Below are 18359 nucleotides of genomic sequence, written 5' to 3'. Positions count from 1 at the left end.
AATTAATTTTTGAAAAATGCAATTAGGTAGATTTTATATACACTGCCTTTCAGTGCCTTATAATTTGAGAGCATTTGAATATGGTCTTCCCAGTTAATGCAATAACTGAGCATGCTCAATGACAGGCAAAGCACGCAGAAGGCAAGCAGATGAGCAGGTCTGAGTATCTCAATTCAGAAGTTATTTAACTGTTACCATGATGCAAAGTTTTACACTGTCTGGGGAAATAGAAATAGTACAAAGGTTTTATGAGACGGCATAGAATTCAAGATGACAACCCAAACAGCACTTACAGCATAAATGCCAGCAGTACTGTTTATTATTTACATTCCAGGTCACCTCCATTTCCCAAAGAGTGACTAAATAAGCAGGGTAGACAATCAGAGAAGGAAAGCTTTCTAAATGCAAGGTTGAGATGAGTTGCAAGTTCATTACATCCTCAAAGCAACACTAAATATCTGAGTGACATCTCATCCTGCAATAGCAAAGCTTAGCCACCACAGAACATCCTCAGTTGAAGGCAACTTTAGGGAAAGGGAAAAAAAATTACAACCAAAAAACCAAACAAAACTAGTCAAGTCTGGTGACAATTGGACAGTAATTAACATATTAACACCTCCACAGAATAATAAATCAAAATGTATTGAATATAAGTGCCCCTATCTAAACAGAGCTACCTGTTTCATAGCTACCTGTTTCAGGGCTGTAACAGTAGTAAGAAACAAACCCTCAAATAGATTTTTTTATTTTAACAAAAAATGTCAGGGTAATTTCAAATGCATAGCAACAGCAGTTTTATAAAAGGATTATGATTTTTACAGATTGGAGAAAAGCTGAAGTCAACACCTCCTGCACCAAACAGAAGGTTGAAGGCATTAGGGAGCATGCTCAAAAGCAGACAGCAACTCAAGGCTGCAAACGTAACCAGCAAAGTGCAAAATCTTATTCCATATGGGAGATTCAAAAAAGCATCTGTCTGGTTATTTGAAGATAGATGAAGGAAAAAGATTGTATAAATACCAAATGTATGACCAAAGCAAATTTTCCAAGTCCCTAAGTGACTTAGAGCCTAAAACCATATTTTGATCAGAGAGTTGACTTTATGCTTGTTTGAATGAGGTTTTGAAAATGAAGAGAAGTATTTCTAGAACAACTTCATACATTTCCAGTTGAACATTCCCTAAGAGAATTTCATCTCTACTATAAAAGATTTTTCAAAAAGTACTTTTTTTTTTCCCTTTTAGAACAAAAACTTAGAAAAAGCATGTCTAAATTACACACAAATACATTGATTTGCAGGAATCATTCTTTCAATTCATAAGAACTTGTTGTGTGATACCACGCAATACACAGGAGTGAGCTTTGCAGATACTGCTTCTCATGAGCCATGTTACTCTATTTGTTTCCAACACTAATATACATAAAACCACAAATGCACTCAGATGAAAGGAAAAAGAGAACAAGTATAAAGCAGGTTACAAATTGCTAAGCATGAAAATAACATCTTAATCACAGCTGCATTTCAACACTTACCCTTCTTCAACATTCAAAGAGCCACTCCAGCCAACAGCATATTGCATTTCTTCCTTTCCCTTGTCACTGTGCTTCCATTTAGCTGCCATGAAGGATAAAGACACCAGCTACAAAACCCCAATGTTTTGCATCTCACAAACATAGTTCTATTTTTATTTTTTCTCTTTGGTACAATACATCTTACCACACTTAGAATAAGTGCCAATTACAAACCTTGAAGAGCATATACGTAAAAATATATTCTTAGTGACTTTTCTAAAGGACTCATATGTTTTCTTAGAAATTTACATGGAATAAGACACTAAAATTTTGAAATATCTAGTTTCGTTTAAAAATATTCATACAGTAATCCATCAAATTTCAAAAGGTTCAATTCAGGAAACAGGGGTCCTTCAGAAAGCAGTATTAAGCAAGGAAAAACTTCTGGGAACACTACTGAACACGAGCTACAATGAATAGAAAATTTTAACTGCCAAAAAGAACATAAGTACCCACATTAAATCTGACAATCTTTAATCATTGCATCATAATTCAAGGTTAGAAGACGCCATACTTTGTTTTTCACAGGGTGCTGTTACAGCTGGCATTTGATCGTTGAATCATTTCCCAGGTGTTAATGGACAACCAAAACTAAGTTAGCACTGTGTGCCATTTGTCTGACACCTAAAACCTGAGGCACAGGCACACTTCTGCCCAGTGGGGGACAGTTGTCACTGCAAAGTTCATCAGAGGCATTCATTCATTCATTCTCCAGCGATTTAAATCACTTTTTTATGCTTGATCCAATAAGAACTTAATGAGGTGTACTGCTGTTTTTCCAGTTTTGATGACAGATTAGCAACAGGTCTACAGCAGCTTTGGAATAGACAGCTTTGCAGAGAATGACAAAGCAGTACGACGACTCAACACAATCTGCCCAACTACGCAAATCTGAGTTTCAACACTCTGATTTTTTGTTTTAAAATGCTATAATAGTCCCCATATCAGGATGTTTCCCTTCATCTTCCTCACATCACCCACTGCAGCCATCAGAAGACCAGAACCCCAAACAACAGCATATCTATAAACAGCAGTTGGCTGAGCAGTGTTCATACATTACTTTAAAAGTTTCCAGAGCCCTATTTTAGAGTAAAATACAAAGCCACCCATTGCTCAAGATGGTATTCAAGAATTTTCTGTCAAAGATGGAATTTCAAGAATATTCACATTAAGACTCCTTTCCAAGAGGGATACTGGCTTAGGTAATTTTTTAAGGGAAAAGAAAACTAAGGTCAAGCACTTTTTAATGGCTAAAACCAAAACTTTAGTTTTTCTTACTGAGAAAAATTAATGTCAATGTCTCTGAGCATTTTAAAACAACTGGGTAGTTATAACATGTATGCATTTCATGTGACAAAACAGTTTCCACAGATCAAAACACAGCTGAGAAGTAAAGACAAAGCAACTTACTTGACAAGCAGCACCTAGAAAATGCATGATGTGTACTATAAAACACTTCAAAATTCTTGAAGGTATGACTTGGGGGATAAACAGAAGAGAGTGGGGCAAACAAATATTACTTTGGTTACTATAAAGTGTCCTAGCATAAATACTCAGTAGAATGGATACTTACGCACTAAAAAGACTGCTTTCTGTTCATTAGCTATTACCATCAGGTCATTGGTTGGTGACAAGGACAACACACAGTCCTGAAGCCAGTAATTTCGCTGGTTCTTGGAATTAGATTCCTCTTCTTCCTACAGGTAAAGCTTTAGTCAATGGATGCAACAATTTTTAGACACAGCAGAACTTGCAAGACCGATGAGAACAATCTGGCTCGCCCTCCATAGCAGCACTGAATGGACTTTTTATTACTGATCACATCACTTCAGCTCCAACTTGCATGAAAAGCCCTGAGAAATGCATCAGTCTTGCACTAATTCTGTGTGTTTACACAACAGAAAACAAAGAAGTAGTCATCACCAGCTCTACTGAAAATCATCTCCTTTTAAAGAGACACAAGGAGAATGAGATCTAAAGTTTTAAAATCATTGGTTAGAAAGTGGAGAGAATCTCTTTAGTTATTCTCATTACAACCCATGCTGAAAATGAAGAATTTGTCCAAGCTTATACATTGATCAGCATTAAGCAAATACATGCACATATGAAGAAGGTTACTAAGCTGGTATTCACATGGCACCAGGTATCAGGTGCCTTTCCACAAAGTTACTCCACAAGGAAACAATTCCAAACTAAATAGTGCCAAGTTTTAAGGGTATCAAGATGGGTAAGTAAAAATTTAGATACCATCCTCATGTATAAGAGCAAAAAAATTACATCTTTTTTTCTTGGGGCAACGAGCCAAATATTTTATTGTGGCACAAACAAAGTAGCCACAATAATTGCTAATTATAGCAAATAATTAGTTTTTTGCTAATCATAGTTCAAATCAGGAAGTAACAGCCTTGGGGTGAACTGCTGCAAAGTCTCAGAGTTGATACTCCTGGTTAGTTAGATTCGTCCTCTTATCCAATCACAACATGCTTTTCCTTGTCCACAGACTCCATTTCCACTTCCATATCCAACCCTACCTCCTCCTAGCTCTGCAAAATATTACTCCATCCTCTAATATCTCAAAGCAGCTATGCACAAATTTAAAAAAACCAACTACTTCAGTGAGATAATTTTCTGATTCATTCTATTTATTCTGTTACAGAGAAGTTGCAACTGCTTGAAAATCTGCCAATTTACTCCCAGAAGAAAAATAAACACCAAACTGTAGGAAGAATTTGCATATCATGCTCTTAATCAGCTATTCATTGTATTTATTTCCTTGTATAAGCTTGTACCATAAAAATGGTTACTGTGCACAAAGAAATACCCTGTGTCACCATGATAAAGTCTACATTAGCACACTACAAGAATTGCTAACTACTGTTGTCCACACCATCTCCTAATTTGTGTAAAAGAACCTATTTTCATGTGATTTCTGTCTGTTGATGGATGCCAAATTCCTTAGCAACAATTTCCCCCTATTTACTGGCATTTTTCAAGACTTTATAAAAAGGCAATGAAGTTATCTGAGATACTAATGACAATTTTAACTCCTCGTGGCAGAGATAAATGTGTCATGCAAAAACACATAAGCAAAAGCCAAAGAAAAGCCTTGTACTAATTTTTAATGTCATGATTTTCAGACTGAGGAAAAACAAACAGAAATTAAAGGCTTGTTGAAGATTAAAAGGATTTACAACACTATTTCAAGCAGAAAATTTAAAATTATCTGTAAGCATGAACAAAGAACTTGAAATACAAAGACATAAAACATCACTATCCCATATTAGCTACAAAAACAAGCTAAAGATTAAAACAGGAAAGGCACTGAACTTGTCAAAACAATCTTAAAGGTGAAAGGCAGAATTATTAAAATCTGCATTTAAGAAAAGACATCATCATTCCTACAAAACAACTAATCAGATCCATAAAAGGACACCTTATAAAAAAACAGACTTTTTTTTTTAATTTTCAATTCCTTCTCAGAAATTGCTATGTTCCATGAAATAGATACTTGTCCAGGGCACAAGTAATTCCAAGAAACAATGAATCTTTCACCAACCATAATGCAAATCAAGAGTTAAAAGCTTAAACAAGGGAATTGATTGTTATATTTTACTAGTAATTCTCATGCATTTTGCTGTGTGTTCAGACACACAGACTCCTGTATTTATTTGCTCCTACACAGAACAACCTCTTTGCTGAGTATGATAGCAAACCCCTTCTGAGTTTGGCCTGGAATCACTGGTAACTTTAGAGGAAAATTTGCAAGTAGAGGATGCAAGAAAGATGCGAACCACCTGGCAGAAAAGTGTGACATTTTAAAGAAAAGAGTGAAAAATTGAACTATTTCAGTTTAGAAATGCCTGCTGGTTCTATCAAATTACAACAAAAGTAGAAAACCAAGTATTTGTTCCACTCATTCAGGAAGTTATAAACATTACAGCACGTCTAAGAAAAGATGTGGCCTGAGAAACACACTCATTTCATGACAATAATAGTGCAGCTGAGTACCCATCCTATTTAAAAGGTTTTATACCCTGCCATTCCTGACAGTGTCAGTGATTCATTCCTGGGAGAAACCATGCTCATTTTAATTTGTCTGTCACCTTAGCTGAAAAATCTGTTTCTCTGCTGAACAGCCACAAGGATACTGTCCAACAGCTTGGGCATCCTTCCTACACACTGAGAAAAAGCAGATAAAGGGTTTGTTACCAAGGTGAGGTCTGGATTCCTCAGAGCTCTTAGAGGGAATTAATCAAGTAATTCTGTTGAGATGATTCATTCAGGAGCAAAGGATTTCTACAAGCAGCCTCACTGACATCTCATCAAGTCAGCTGGCAGTGGAAGGCTCAGCCTTACAAACAATTAACAGACCAGCCCTGCTACTCTCAGTAGAATGAGTTGTGCCCCCTTTAAAGAGCAACTGTGCTATTCCATCCCACATAGGTAGTTTAAATCCTTCTGCAGCACCATCCATACATCACAACATAAAAGGAGCACTAGTGATCCTTAGGAGGATGTCTATGCCAGTAATTCATTATTTAGGATTTTTTGATTTATATTAATTCATGATTCACTGTCATGCCCTACTGTTTCTGACTAGCTACAGGACAAAAAGGATGCCCTCAGGTGCAGCAGCACAGGAACATATGTGTATACTTTGGTGAGAAAAGCCCTACAGAACACAAGGATATGAGCAATTATCACAGTAGGCAACATCCAAGTTTTATTTAGAAAAAAAACTACAGAACAAGGAACAAACAAGAAGCCACATTTGAAACACAAGTCAAGACCTTTCTTGCCCAGATGAGTTACATGGGAGGAAAAAACCAAAACACCACACACACAAACTAATGGAAAAGTCCTCTGTAATTGGGAAGTTAGCAATAAATATATATGCACACATACACACACATGAACTTACAGGTTCTTGTAATTCTGCTTCATCCCAGGCTCCCCAGCCACCATCTTCCCAGCTTGTTGATTTGCCTGCTTTAAGTAAAAAAAGACTCGTCACAGGAATACAGCATAGGCAACAAAATTATCATTTTCTTTTCCCCACTAATGCATTACAACTTTTTATGACAGATACTAAAGGAGTTCTGCTGAAAGAACCCCAAAGTGTCTTATTTTTCTGTATTTTATTCACTTCCATTTCTGACACTATGGAAGCATATTAACAGGAGATGTACCCAAGATATAAAAGGGAACAATGTTACAGAGAAATTCATCTGTGACCACAAAACATCAGAGCCCAGAAAAATGTAGATCCCACCAGCAAAGCAAAAGCTGAAGGTTTGGCCTCTGATGAGAAAATGAGAAGAGGGATCTTGATCATTCACATCTTTGCATGACAACAGAGAGGAAAATTTATGAGACACTGATCAGTTTCAATTATGTCATTCAGGAACCTCAGAGTAAGCAAAAGCTCACAAAATACCTCAAACACCTGAGAAAACAGAGATTAATAGAGACAGGCCTATTTCTTTAGTTTTAAGAGTGAATGTGGAAGTTCTTTTTTTCACCTAAAAATACAGAACTTGAAATAAACTGAAAAGCCACAGGCATTTAATAGTAGCAGATGTACAATTCTCAGACACTATCACCCCTGGGACCCTCAATAAATCAACAAACATCATTGTAGTTCAGTAGAAAAGCCAAGGACTGACTTCCATCCAAGCATGCACTAGAGTGAAAACAGAAGCAGTAATGTCAACTCCAAGAATTTTCCAAGGATTTCTTTCAAGTTTTTCCATTAACTGTTGTGATGGCAAATTTGACCTTAAGAAGTTTAAGCACATTGTCTCAAATGAGTTTAAATTTAGTTCTAGGCAAGCAAGATTCCGCCATTTTGGACGGCCAAAGAGTATGGACAAGAAGGTTTGTATCAAGAACAATTTTATTTGGTCTAAGAACTCGTAGTTCTGTTACCACCAAGCAAGGAAAGGCTGAACAACAAAACAGAAATCTGCAATCTCTCTGTTTAGCTAGATTTTAAATCTTCTGTATGGCTAATGAAGACAAAAACCTTTGAAAAAAAAATTTACATTTAAGACAGACTTTTCCCCAATGCTGTCAAGAAGGTATTTTAGGAGGATGTAGAATACAAAATGCCCACTGCATTTTACCTCTGTAAAATGGAAAAGTCTGTACCATCTGCAAAATAGGCAAGCCAAGCAGTTTTGCTGCATCATCATCAATGCAAATATAACTGCACCACTATTTCAGACACCACTATATAAGCAACAAGCTTCCAAGGGTCACAGTCTCATCTTGTATTTGAGGTTGAAAATTTTTGCAGTGTACAAACATATAAAGGAAAATTATGGCAAATACTGTTGAATATAGTAACCACAAGAAGAAAACAGTAGCTAACTTCAATGTTTAGATTAAGATAGCTAATAAAACTCTAATTCTGTTTGCATTTTATCTAAAAAGATTTTTTAAAGCTTCCCTCCTATAAAATTCATGGAGGAAAGAAATCTGTCCATGTGCCATGGTTCAGAGAGAAACAGAACCATATCTAAGAAGCACAGCTGGGACCAATGTCTTCCCTGCAGCACAGAGCAGACCAACCTTCCTCAGAAACCTCAGCCACTTCAATTCTGAGACTGAACACCCACAACATAAAACTGCAGCTGTGAGGATTCTTGCTGCCTCTGTGAATAGCCACAATTTTGTGGTAGCTGTCATTATGCTGGGATGATACTGGATAAATGAAAAAAGATGGGAAAATGATGTAATGGTGAGTCATCATTCCACTGACGAAACTGCCGAGATCTTTTGGAACTGTGTGTGGCCTGATCTGCGAAGACAGCAGCTTCTCCAGCTTGCAAGTGTTTACAAGCCTGCTCCCTCGTATCTATCCTCCTCATTGGATAGATCACCCTAGGATGTGCCATCACTTGTATTTCTCAAGGCCTGCATCCATCTTGCCTTCCTTCCACATATTGTTTCTTATTTAAGAAGAAATGAAATTAAAATTGTTTTCTTATTTTGACATTTCACCTATGTGATGAATAGTGAAGCAAGGCATTAAACAATAGACTACAATCCCTGGAACAATGGACAGAGGAGACACTGTCATAAAGTAACTCAAAGCATCACTTATTCATCAGTTATTCATCAGTTATTCAGCCTTTCCCACCCATCAGCACTTGATAAGGTTGGTCAAGTCAGAGTCCAAGTCCACAGGGTCCAAGTTCTGTAACAATGAAGATTTTAAGAAATTATCCCCCACCATTTCCTTTAGTAACATAATAGATCAGAACTAGCAACTGTGGAACATAACACATTATCTAGTAACCAATACCTAAACAAGCCCTAAACAGTTGCAACATGACCATTTTTTCCAGACCCTCTTCAGGAAAAAAAAAAATTAAAAAAATAAACAAACTTTCCTGCACAAATCTTTATTTCCATTCAACTCTATCTCTGACTAGTAATAGATGTCTTATAAACAGTTCTCCTTACTTGGATAAAGCAACAGCAATATTCCAGATTTTGCTTTACTATGGACATTGCAAAAATAAAAGTTCATCTACTGGATTTACACAAACCACTTAATTCTTTAATTTGAAGCATACAGCATCAGCACATATGAAACTTAAGAGCTGGTTTAAGTGCTGCACATGTGCAACACTGGTGTTAATATATAAGAGAATTCATTTAAGCACATTTATCATTAAACATAATACCTACAAGAAAAGTTTTTACCTATAAGAATGTTTTGTTTAAAAGACAAGAATAGAGGAGAGAGAAAAAAACCATAACAGATCAAGACAACTGAGGTCTAACTGGCATTTAAAAGGTCAAATTCAACATGAAAGACCTTTTTACTCACTTCCCAAATTACAGAACAGACATCTGAGTACAGAGAACTACCAGTGCCCTTCTTTCCAGAGCAGTACCATGACCTAGGGCAGGCAGCTGAAGCCTTTCCTTCCTGCCCTCACATTTACATTCAAAATCCATGCAGGAGGTTATTGGAGGATGCGCGTGGACACATGCAATGAAGTCCCATCCATGCTTTATGAATATAAAACATTATTAAGTAATAGTGCAAAAAATTATTGCTTAACTGTGAGAGTTGCAGGTTTTCTTCCATGCATGTTTACTGCAATTCTGATACCACTGCATTGCATAATTATGAAAGAAATAGAAGCAGTTTCTTTTCTCTTCAGGCCAAGGAATTTCAGAAACAGCTTAGAATCTTCTTGCTACTCAGGAATCATAGAGTATTTATTCCCAAAGAGCACTCCTCTAACTTGAGGACTGATAAATACATAAGGCTATTTTGCCAACACTACAAGGAAGCCTCTCTTAAGACTGGTTTTATATTTGTTTTCTCTTCTGACTTCAGACATCCTTAAGTGGGGGAAAAAACCCAAAAGCACAACTAAGTTAGTCTTCTAAACACAAAAATAACCACTTGAGCATTTTTTTCCTTAAGGAGGTCATAATTGCTTTCAACAAAGTGAAAAATGACTAAATGACTAAATTTAAAATAATCCAGGAACTACATTGATTTTTTTTAAGTAATAGTGGCAAAGTTCCATGGCTTACAGTCATATCTTAACCCCAAAACCAAATTTTGAAATACCAGAGGGAAAAAAACCAAAGGCCATAGGAGACAAATTAAACAGATTGCACACAAAATATAGTACTCCATACTTTTTCTCAGATGCAAGCAATGCCTTAAGTTAGAGCAAGAAAGAATGAAGGCTACGCTATAAAGGAGGTGTTAAAGCAGAAAAAAACTCAGGTGAGAAGATCATTCAGGTGAAGTACTCTGACAGCATTTTGTCAGGTATGCTGAGAGCATGTCATTTACTCTTCCCCATATCTGAGATGTATTAACTGCTACAGATGCAACCCAATTCATGCAGAGTGCCTATTTTGATGACCCTTTACAGGAAAACTGAAAGAAAGAAATACTAAACATAAATACTACAATCTGGAAAGGGAGAATCTGATTAAAGAGGCAATGAAAAAGAGCTTGTAAGAAGAGTATTCAACAAGAATATAACTGATTCAATAAGACTGATACGGAAGCAGTTAACAACAACCCTAATGCTAAATACAGTCTAGAATTTCATTTTGTAATGTATTTTTTTCTTTGTAACCTTGTTGGCAACTCTGAAATAAAAAGCCTGGCCTTCTGTATTTTTGAACTAAATCAGCTGATCCAGATAAAAGCAAAGTGTACAAGTCCAAAGATGTTGTTTAGAGGAACTGGGCTGAAAAACACTTTTCAGGCTGCTGTCAATGTAACAAGGCAGGATTTTTGGAAAGGAGCTTCTCTGATAGGCTTAAGCCACCACTTCTACTGCAAAAAGAAGCAGCAAAGTGACACCCTGTAGCTCTGAGGAAGCCCTCAGGTCAGGGGATCAGTTTTTTTCTTCTCCTGAATAAGAACAAACTCACTATCATAAATGGAGATATCATTGCTTGGGAACTCTCAAGGGCAAGTTTGGGTTTGTTGGCTTTTTTCCTTATTAATTTCATTTAGGTAACAGGAGATAAACATACCTAGGAACTAAAAATATCTGCACATAAGAAAGTACTGATTTTTCTGATTCATCATAACACCCCCACAGTTTATCTAGCAGCAGTCCTACCTGGCTATGTCACTGAATTGCTGTCATCAGGCCTATAAAACGTTTTAAAACACAGTTCGAGTTGTGAGTGTACTAGAAGAACAGAGACACACATTGCTCTAAATAAATTGTAGTTAAATTCTTCAATTTATAAAGATCATAGGAAATTTTATCTGTCTTGCTCTACTTTCTGCCCAGTTCAGGTAAATATCCATTAATTAATTTCTGAACGCTAAAATTCTCTCATGCCTGCTTTATCACATATTGCAAATAAGATGGATTCTTTCCTTTGTATGCATGCCTTTATTTTAGACAGCTTTATAAGAAAGTTAACTGTTACAGCTGTTTCCTGATCCAGCCAACAGCAGCCCAGAACCTCTTCAAAACAGCAAGAAGTCAAATTAAATGTGGTGCAAACACTTCCCATTCCCAGTACTTGCACAGTTAGAACAGCAGTTTTCAGAGCCACTTAGACACCACTAGGCTCAGGCTCCACAGAGGATTTGTGCCTCATTAACAGCATTACTCTTCCCAAGACTCTTAAATTCTCATGCTTGTTTAAGTCCTCCTCATTAAAATATGAAAAAGCACTCCAACATTTATTTTCCTAAAGAAAAAAGATATAGCAACTCCATATGAAGTATCTTTAACCAGCTCACTCTGTAACACCAGGTTTATTTACTTAAAGCACGTGAGCCAAGATCCAATGCAACACCTGTTATTTTATTCCAATATTGACAATAAAATGTAGCTATATTTTGCTCCATGGCAGATCAATGGTCAGCTCAAGCAGTCCGTGAACATTTCTTACATTATTCCAGCATGGCATCAGTGGCAATTTTAACAGATGATTGCATAACATAAGCACAAAGCGCACGAACCCTTTCTTCCAGTGTTTACTGAGTGAGCAGGATACAGGCACCTGCAGAAGCGACTTCACACAAAGCTCAGAGGAGGAGGACAGCTTTCTTTTCCTCCCAGTTTACCAGACAAGTGTATCCTTTGCACAAACAGGACAACCTGTTGGGCTACAGGAAAAACTTAAATGAAGTTCTAGTTGATAGGATGCTTTCCTTCATCTTCTTCTACTGTAGAATGTGTTTAAATGCTTACCTGCACAAAGAAAGGGGAAAAAAAAATCAAGTCCCCTTGTAATAAAAATCCAGGGTTTTTTACTTACCTACACCTGTATTTTTAATATATGCAACACTTTGCTAAGCCTTTCAAGTTAAATTTGAAATTGACAACCTAGATTAGCTTTTATATAAATGAAATATACTGTTTTAAATACAAGATGACAAGTTACAGTTTTTTTACTCAAATTAAAGTCATCTAACTTCAAAACTGGACTAAAGTCACAGTATCACATCATGATTTAGAAATGTATACTGCCTGCATTTTCTGAAGCAAGCAAATTCTCTTCATTTGAAATGTTACTGCTTTTACAGTAATAACCCTAAATTTTATTGCAGCAAATACACTCACACAAAATACTTTGGTTAGTTCTGTTAGACCTAAAATATGGCCAAAGTTAAAACAGCATTAAAAACTTCTTTGCCCTATAACTAAGAAATGAAAAAAGACAAGGCCTACAGCCTCCACTAAAAACCCTAAACCCCACACATTGAAGATTCCAGAGGCACCTGTTCAAAAACACTTGCTATCCAAAACCTGACAGGAATTCTTGAAAATTCTACTAACACTTGAAACATTAAGTTATGACTAAAATAATTTGTTAACTCAAATGTGCTTTGTTAAATAAAAATATTTATCTACTTCCCTAAGGAAGACATCATTTGTAACTACAACCTTAATATACTAGCAAGAGTTTTCACACAAATGAAGCTTAGCTTTAAAAACAAAAAAGCAGATGAAAGTTTCTCATCCTCAGGTAAAAAAAAGTACTTAAGAGTTTTGACAGGTGCTTGCTAGTATTTATGCAATTGTTCACATAAAAATTAGCACCATTTAAGTTGAGAACTAAAGTTTGATTTGAAAGCAAATTAACATCTTCTTTGTCGAACTTATTAGCAAAAAAATAGACTTTACTTTTTTCCCTGTAGGGCAAAAATGTAAAAACAGTTAAAAATGCAAGTTTTTAAACATGCAACCTTATTAAACTACTGTTTTAAAACAGTACATTCAGCCAACAGAAGAGCTTTTAGCAAAGCATTCCCTGATAAAAAGTACAATTTACTCACTTGTAATTTAAGATACCGAGGCAAGTTGGAGCAGCATTTCCCCCTTGACAAACACAAATGCATCAAGAATTTCTACTTCAAAAATCACTAAGTTACAATCTTATATCTAAACCACTCTAGGAACTCTCACTTGCTGACATTTATACTTATTTTTCTTCAACCATAAAAACAGCTGCGGTACCAAAAAATTACAGGCACAAATCCAAAAGATTTCAATGAATCTAAATGAGCATTATTTTGAAAAACATTCACTTCTGCCTCAATGACTGAATAAGCAAATATAAAAATAGTCCAGAAGATAGCCGACTCATTAAAATGGAACAGCAGCCATGCATCTTCTTTGCTTCTATTATTTTGGTAGTTTTACAACATACTAAACATTTTCTCTTTATGGCTGCCACTTGATAAATCCACTTCAATAAAATATCCACATATTTTTTACACAAACACCTCTCATGTATCATCAAATGAGAGAAAAAAAATTAATTTCTTTCAACATCTACTTTTAGAAACACAAACACATTCCAATCCTTTGCTTTTATCTTCAGAATTCAAGAGATATTAACAAAAGCCTTCTGCTTCAGAATCCTTCCTTTAGATACAAATGATACAAAAGAAAAGCCATGTGGAACTTGTTATGCATTTTTCAAAAACTGTTGGAGGTACAAAACAAGCAGCAGCAGCAAACTGTTTTCTACCAAAAGTTTTGCACACAGAAGTTTTAGTGGCAAAATTAATTGGCTGAACATATAATGTACTTTTAAAGGTTTTTAACAGTTGTTGTGTCATCTTTTTAACAAGACCTGTAGTTACAGGATAAGGACCAATGGCTTTAAACAGGGAATGGATTTATATCGTATATCATGAAGATTTATTTTTTAATAATAAAGAAGATGAGGCACTAGAACAGGTTGCTCAGAGAAGCCGTGGATGCCCCATCTCTGGAAGTGCTCAAAGACAGGCTGGATAGGGCTTTGAGCAGCCTGGTCTGGTGAAAAGTGTCCATGCCCATGGCAGGGGGGTTTGACTAGATTAACTTTAAAGGTCAGTCCAAACACAAACCATCCTATGGTCTCCCCTCTTCTAATTCCCCCACAGGCATTTTAGACCTTTAAAATAAGTACCTCGATGTTTTCTCTTAAAGCTCTGTTCACAGCTGTGAGGATTATTTACAAGCATCCTCATTAACCTCTTCAAACACTTTCCTTCCCTACTGTTGCCAGAAACCAAAAAACATCAGCCAGATACAGTTTGTATATTTTGGGGGGTTTACATCCATATACACACAGTATACAGTTAACACAGTATGCAATAACAAATATAAGAAACACTGTTTTAATTCCTTGTGGTTTCTAGCCGGAGCATGGAACTGTTGAAAACGCAGCTTCTGCGTCAGGCAGCTCAGCCTGCACTGCCTCACACAGCAGAAACCTGGTCCACAACTTCAGACTGTAACTGCTTTAGGATTCGTTGTCTTTTAATTTAAGCTGCCAAGCTAAACATTTAGTACACTTGCAGCACTTTCTGCGCTCCTAGATAACCTTGCATGCACAACGTGTTGTCTTTAGGAGAGAGCGTCTTCAGGCAGGTGCACTCCCAGCAAGAAACCTACAAACTTTGGAAGTTTGGGGCACGCAAAGTCAGTAGCCAAAGAACTTCACCTCCACACTACGGGATAAGGAGTGACGCCTGCGAACAGCGGCGCACCTGAAACTTCTGGACGCCAGGAAAGTCTGACTTTGCAGGTGGAGATGTGGCAGCTATGGCGAGACACCCACCCTGCTCCACAGAAGCGACCCCGAACACTCGGATAACATGGCCCCCACCAGCGGGTCGGCGCTGGCAGCGCGGCGCCAAGCGAGCGCAGGGCGCGCAGGGACAGACAGACAGCCCCGCGGCCGGACGGGCCCCGCGGGGGCGGCGGGCACAGCCCCGCACCGGGGGCCGGACTCACCGCTCTCCTTGCCAGCCGCGGCGCTGCCCTGGCGGCGGTGCGGGCTCAGGAAGTCGCGGGCCAACTCCAGGTCCTGGAAGTGAGCGAAGGGCACAAGAGCGCAGGACATGCTCCCGTTGCCAGTAGAGCCGCCGCCGCCCAACCCGGAAACGCTCGGCCACTTCCCTCCGGACCGGCGCGGCCCCGCGCACGGCGCATGCGCCACGGGGGGCGGGCCCGAAGGGGAGGTGCTGAGGGGGGAGCGCTGAGGGCGCCGCCCTCCAGGGCGCGCCATTGCGATGTTCCGTCGCGCTTTCTGGGGAGAGTTTCCTTCTGATGTCCGACCTAAGCTTCCCCTGGCGCAGCTTGAGGCTATTTAATCTTGTCCTGAGCTGCCTGGGAAAAAAGTGCCATCGCCCACCATCCCACAAGCTCCTCTCAAGTAGCTGTAGAGAGCTATGAGATCATCCCTGAACATTCTTTTTTCCAGGCTAAACAACCCCATCTCTCTCAACTGGATTTTACCATCTAGACCTAATATTGACCTAGCACAGCCCAAAACCCCCATGTTACTTCGATGAATAGAAAACACCTTTTATGGACAGGGTTCCTTTCAGTCTTGATGGCTCTTGCAAATACAAAGCTTTTATTTAGATTAAATGTCAACGCATTTCTATTTCTTCTCTGAACACTGCAGCATCTGTAGGACGGCAGCAATTATGATGATTGAGATTTGCTGTGGAGTGACATTGGTACAATGCTGACAGCTGACCTGCAGCCTCCAAAACCTCCTCTTCAGGTAAGGAGAAAAAAGAATGTGTGGGAAGAACACCAAGAGATGTTTTCTGGACCCCGAGGAAATACAAATTCCCCTATGCATAAGACTTGACAAATTTTTAATGGATCTTATTTGACTAGCCTTTATATGTGTACACATAGACATATATACATGTATATAAGAACTCTTCCTTGTTTTCTCACAGGGCTCTTTTATGTGATACTCTTTTATGTGATAGATAGCAATGCGTGTCTTATGTAGCTAAAAGCAGATATAACTGAGAAAAGCAGAAATAACTGAGAAAGTCCAAGTTATTCTGCAAGTTTGGTTTGTGGTCTAGGTCTTCTACGTGGTCCTTAAATACCTTCTAAGATTAAACAAATTTTTACTAAGAGAAGTTTCATGCCAAATGGGCTCCAGTTGGATTGCCCTAAAGGCAGAGACTATAACAGGTTATAAGGGCCAGAAAATCTCTTGTGAGATATGCAAAGAAACTGGCTTTAATTTACCCTGACAGCTTTTTAATGTCTTCAGTTGTTCTATTTTGTTGTAGTGATGTGCTGGTTTAACACCTAGCGGGAAAGTTAACCCCACTGAACTGCATCGCCCCTCCACCCTCCTCCAACAAGCGACAAAACACTAGCAGGAATCACGATTTTACTGAAAAGCTTGTAATAAATGCAGTACCAATAAAAGAGGGCACAGAAGAGGCAATACCCACAAGAGAGTTTTCAGCATGGAGCAAACACAAACACTTCCTGAAGAGAGAGAGCCTGGCATTGTTTCTTTTTGCTGGCTTTAATATAATTGCTTTGATACAGTGCACTATATTACTCTGTACTATACACTGCTAGTAGTTTTAACTTTTGTATTAGTTAAGATCTTTCATCTAATAATATGTCATAATGAATAATTCATTCTATATAAAATATACCTGAGGTGGCAGCAATAGGACTCTACTGTGGCCATGGTGGCTTTATCTGGGTGCTGAGCAGCCACGCAGTCCCAGCCCCTTCCACAAGCCTGGCAAAAAGATGAGGAGCTTTCTGCTTCCAGGACCCCAGATTTCCTGCTGATACCACGGCCCCACAATGAGCTAGGTGGTATTGAATTAAAGAGTGCTAGACACTCCATCTGTCTTTTCCTCTCTACCCAGGACAAGTAATCAGGGCTCAGTAATTTTGCCCTTGGCAACTACAAGAACGTTTTAGTTGACATTTCAAATCTGTGGCTCCTCAGGCAACACACAGGTTAGACTTGAATTTAAGCAGATGAATAATCCTGTGGTTATTCAATAGAGAGTTGTTCAATCCTGTTTTTCTGAACAAGCGTAGAATTAAATGATGTGGAGTAATAGGAAGGATGCTCTTCAAAAACAAGGTCACAGTGTGGGAAGAGTTGAGACAAGAGGCTGGTGAATTTGCAGATGCTCTAAGTAAACGTATAAAGCCTGTAAAGAAAACTATTCAATGACATTTTAGAATTGTAACATGCATAGTCACTAGTAATGTCAACTGAATTAATAAAGAGCGTTATAAACAAAAATCTGCCAATTTTTTTGGGGAAGTAAATGAGTTGCAAAACCAGTCAGACTAGTTGTTGCCAAGGTGGAATTCTACCTGTTTTGTTATTGTAATCACGGGTCGTTGTAACTAATTGCTCCTTTTGTATTGGTAAGGCCCTGCCTGGGGCTAAATTGTACTTCTCCCCAGACAGTGAGGGGAGGAGACGTGGGAGGGGGCCATCAGAGAGAATCAAAATAACCTCGAGACCAGCATGCCATGGGAAGTTAATACCCCAAACTTACCGAAAAGACCCCAAAAACAACGAGCCAATACAGAATTAAGAAATTAGAGTGATGTCTAGACGTGAGGAACAGAGAGCTGAGCCTGCAGAGATGCTGAGAATCTTTATTGCCCCTCACCATGAGCAGAGATTCTCATCTGAAACCGAGACCCCGAGCCGGCAGTAACTAGAGAGTGTCAAAATCGGGGTCACGCTCTCCTGCTCTCGTGAGAACGGGACCCCCAACTCTGCCCCGAGTGGGGCATTCCTCCTGCTCCGAGTCGCTTTGGGAGAGATGACGGAGACTGCAGACCGTCTCCGTGGAGCTTCCCAGTCTTGAGCTGATCACTCTTTAATAAAGGCATTAAAAGGACGAAAAGTCTCCTGCCCTGTTCGTTTCAAAGAGTATGGAAGAAATTAAATTAACAACATGGTTTGTCATTCTTTAGTGAAGTTCTCATGACATGATGAAAACTTTCCTTATTAGAGAATAC

General features: G+C 38.3%; 1 protein-coding gene across 5 annotated transcripts in view; it reads right to left on the bottom strand.

The window, feature by feature from the left end:
* RAB3GAP2 (RAB3 GTPase activating non-catalytic protein subunit 2) overlaps positions 1-15486 on the bottom strand; it is a 43058-nt gene extending 27572 nt beyond the window's left edge. For 3 of the 5 annotated variants that reach the window (XM_030944498.1, XM_030944500.1, XM_030944502.1), the window contains exons 1-4: positions 15324-15486; positions 6494-6561; positions 3146-3269; positions 1534-1615 (exon numbers count right to left, since the gene is read on the bottom strand). In XM_030944498.1, the coding sequence (XP_030800358.1) occupies positions 1534-1615; positions 3146-3269; positions 6494-6561; positions 15324-15432 (383 nt within the window). In that variant the 5' untranslated portion in view covers positions 15433-15486. The remainder of the gene's footprint in view (positions 1-1533; positions 1616-3145; positions 3270-6493; positions 6562-15323) is intronic. The other 2 variants (XM_030944499.1, XM_030944501.1) reach the window with 1 other exon arrangement.
* Between the last annotated feature and the right edge of the window lie 2873 nt (positions 15487-18359).

The sequence above is a fragment of the Camarhynchus parvulus genome, chromosome 3 (assembly GCF_901933205.1).
Source record: "Camarhynchus parvulus chromosome 3, STF_HiC, whole genome shotgun sequence".
In the NCBI taxonomy this organism is placed as follows: domain Eukaryota; kingdom Metazoa; phylum Chordata; class Aves; order Passeriformes; family Thraupidae; genus Camarhynchus; species Camarhynchus parvulus.
The sequence above is the reverse complement of the archived record's forward strand: the minus strand, read 5'-3'. Positions and strand labels throughout refer to the sequence as shown.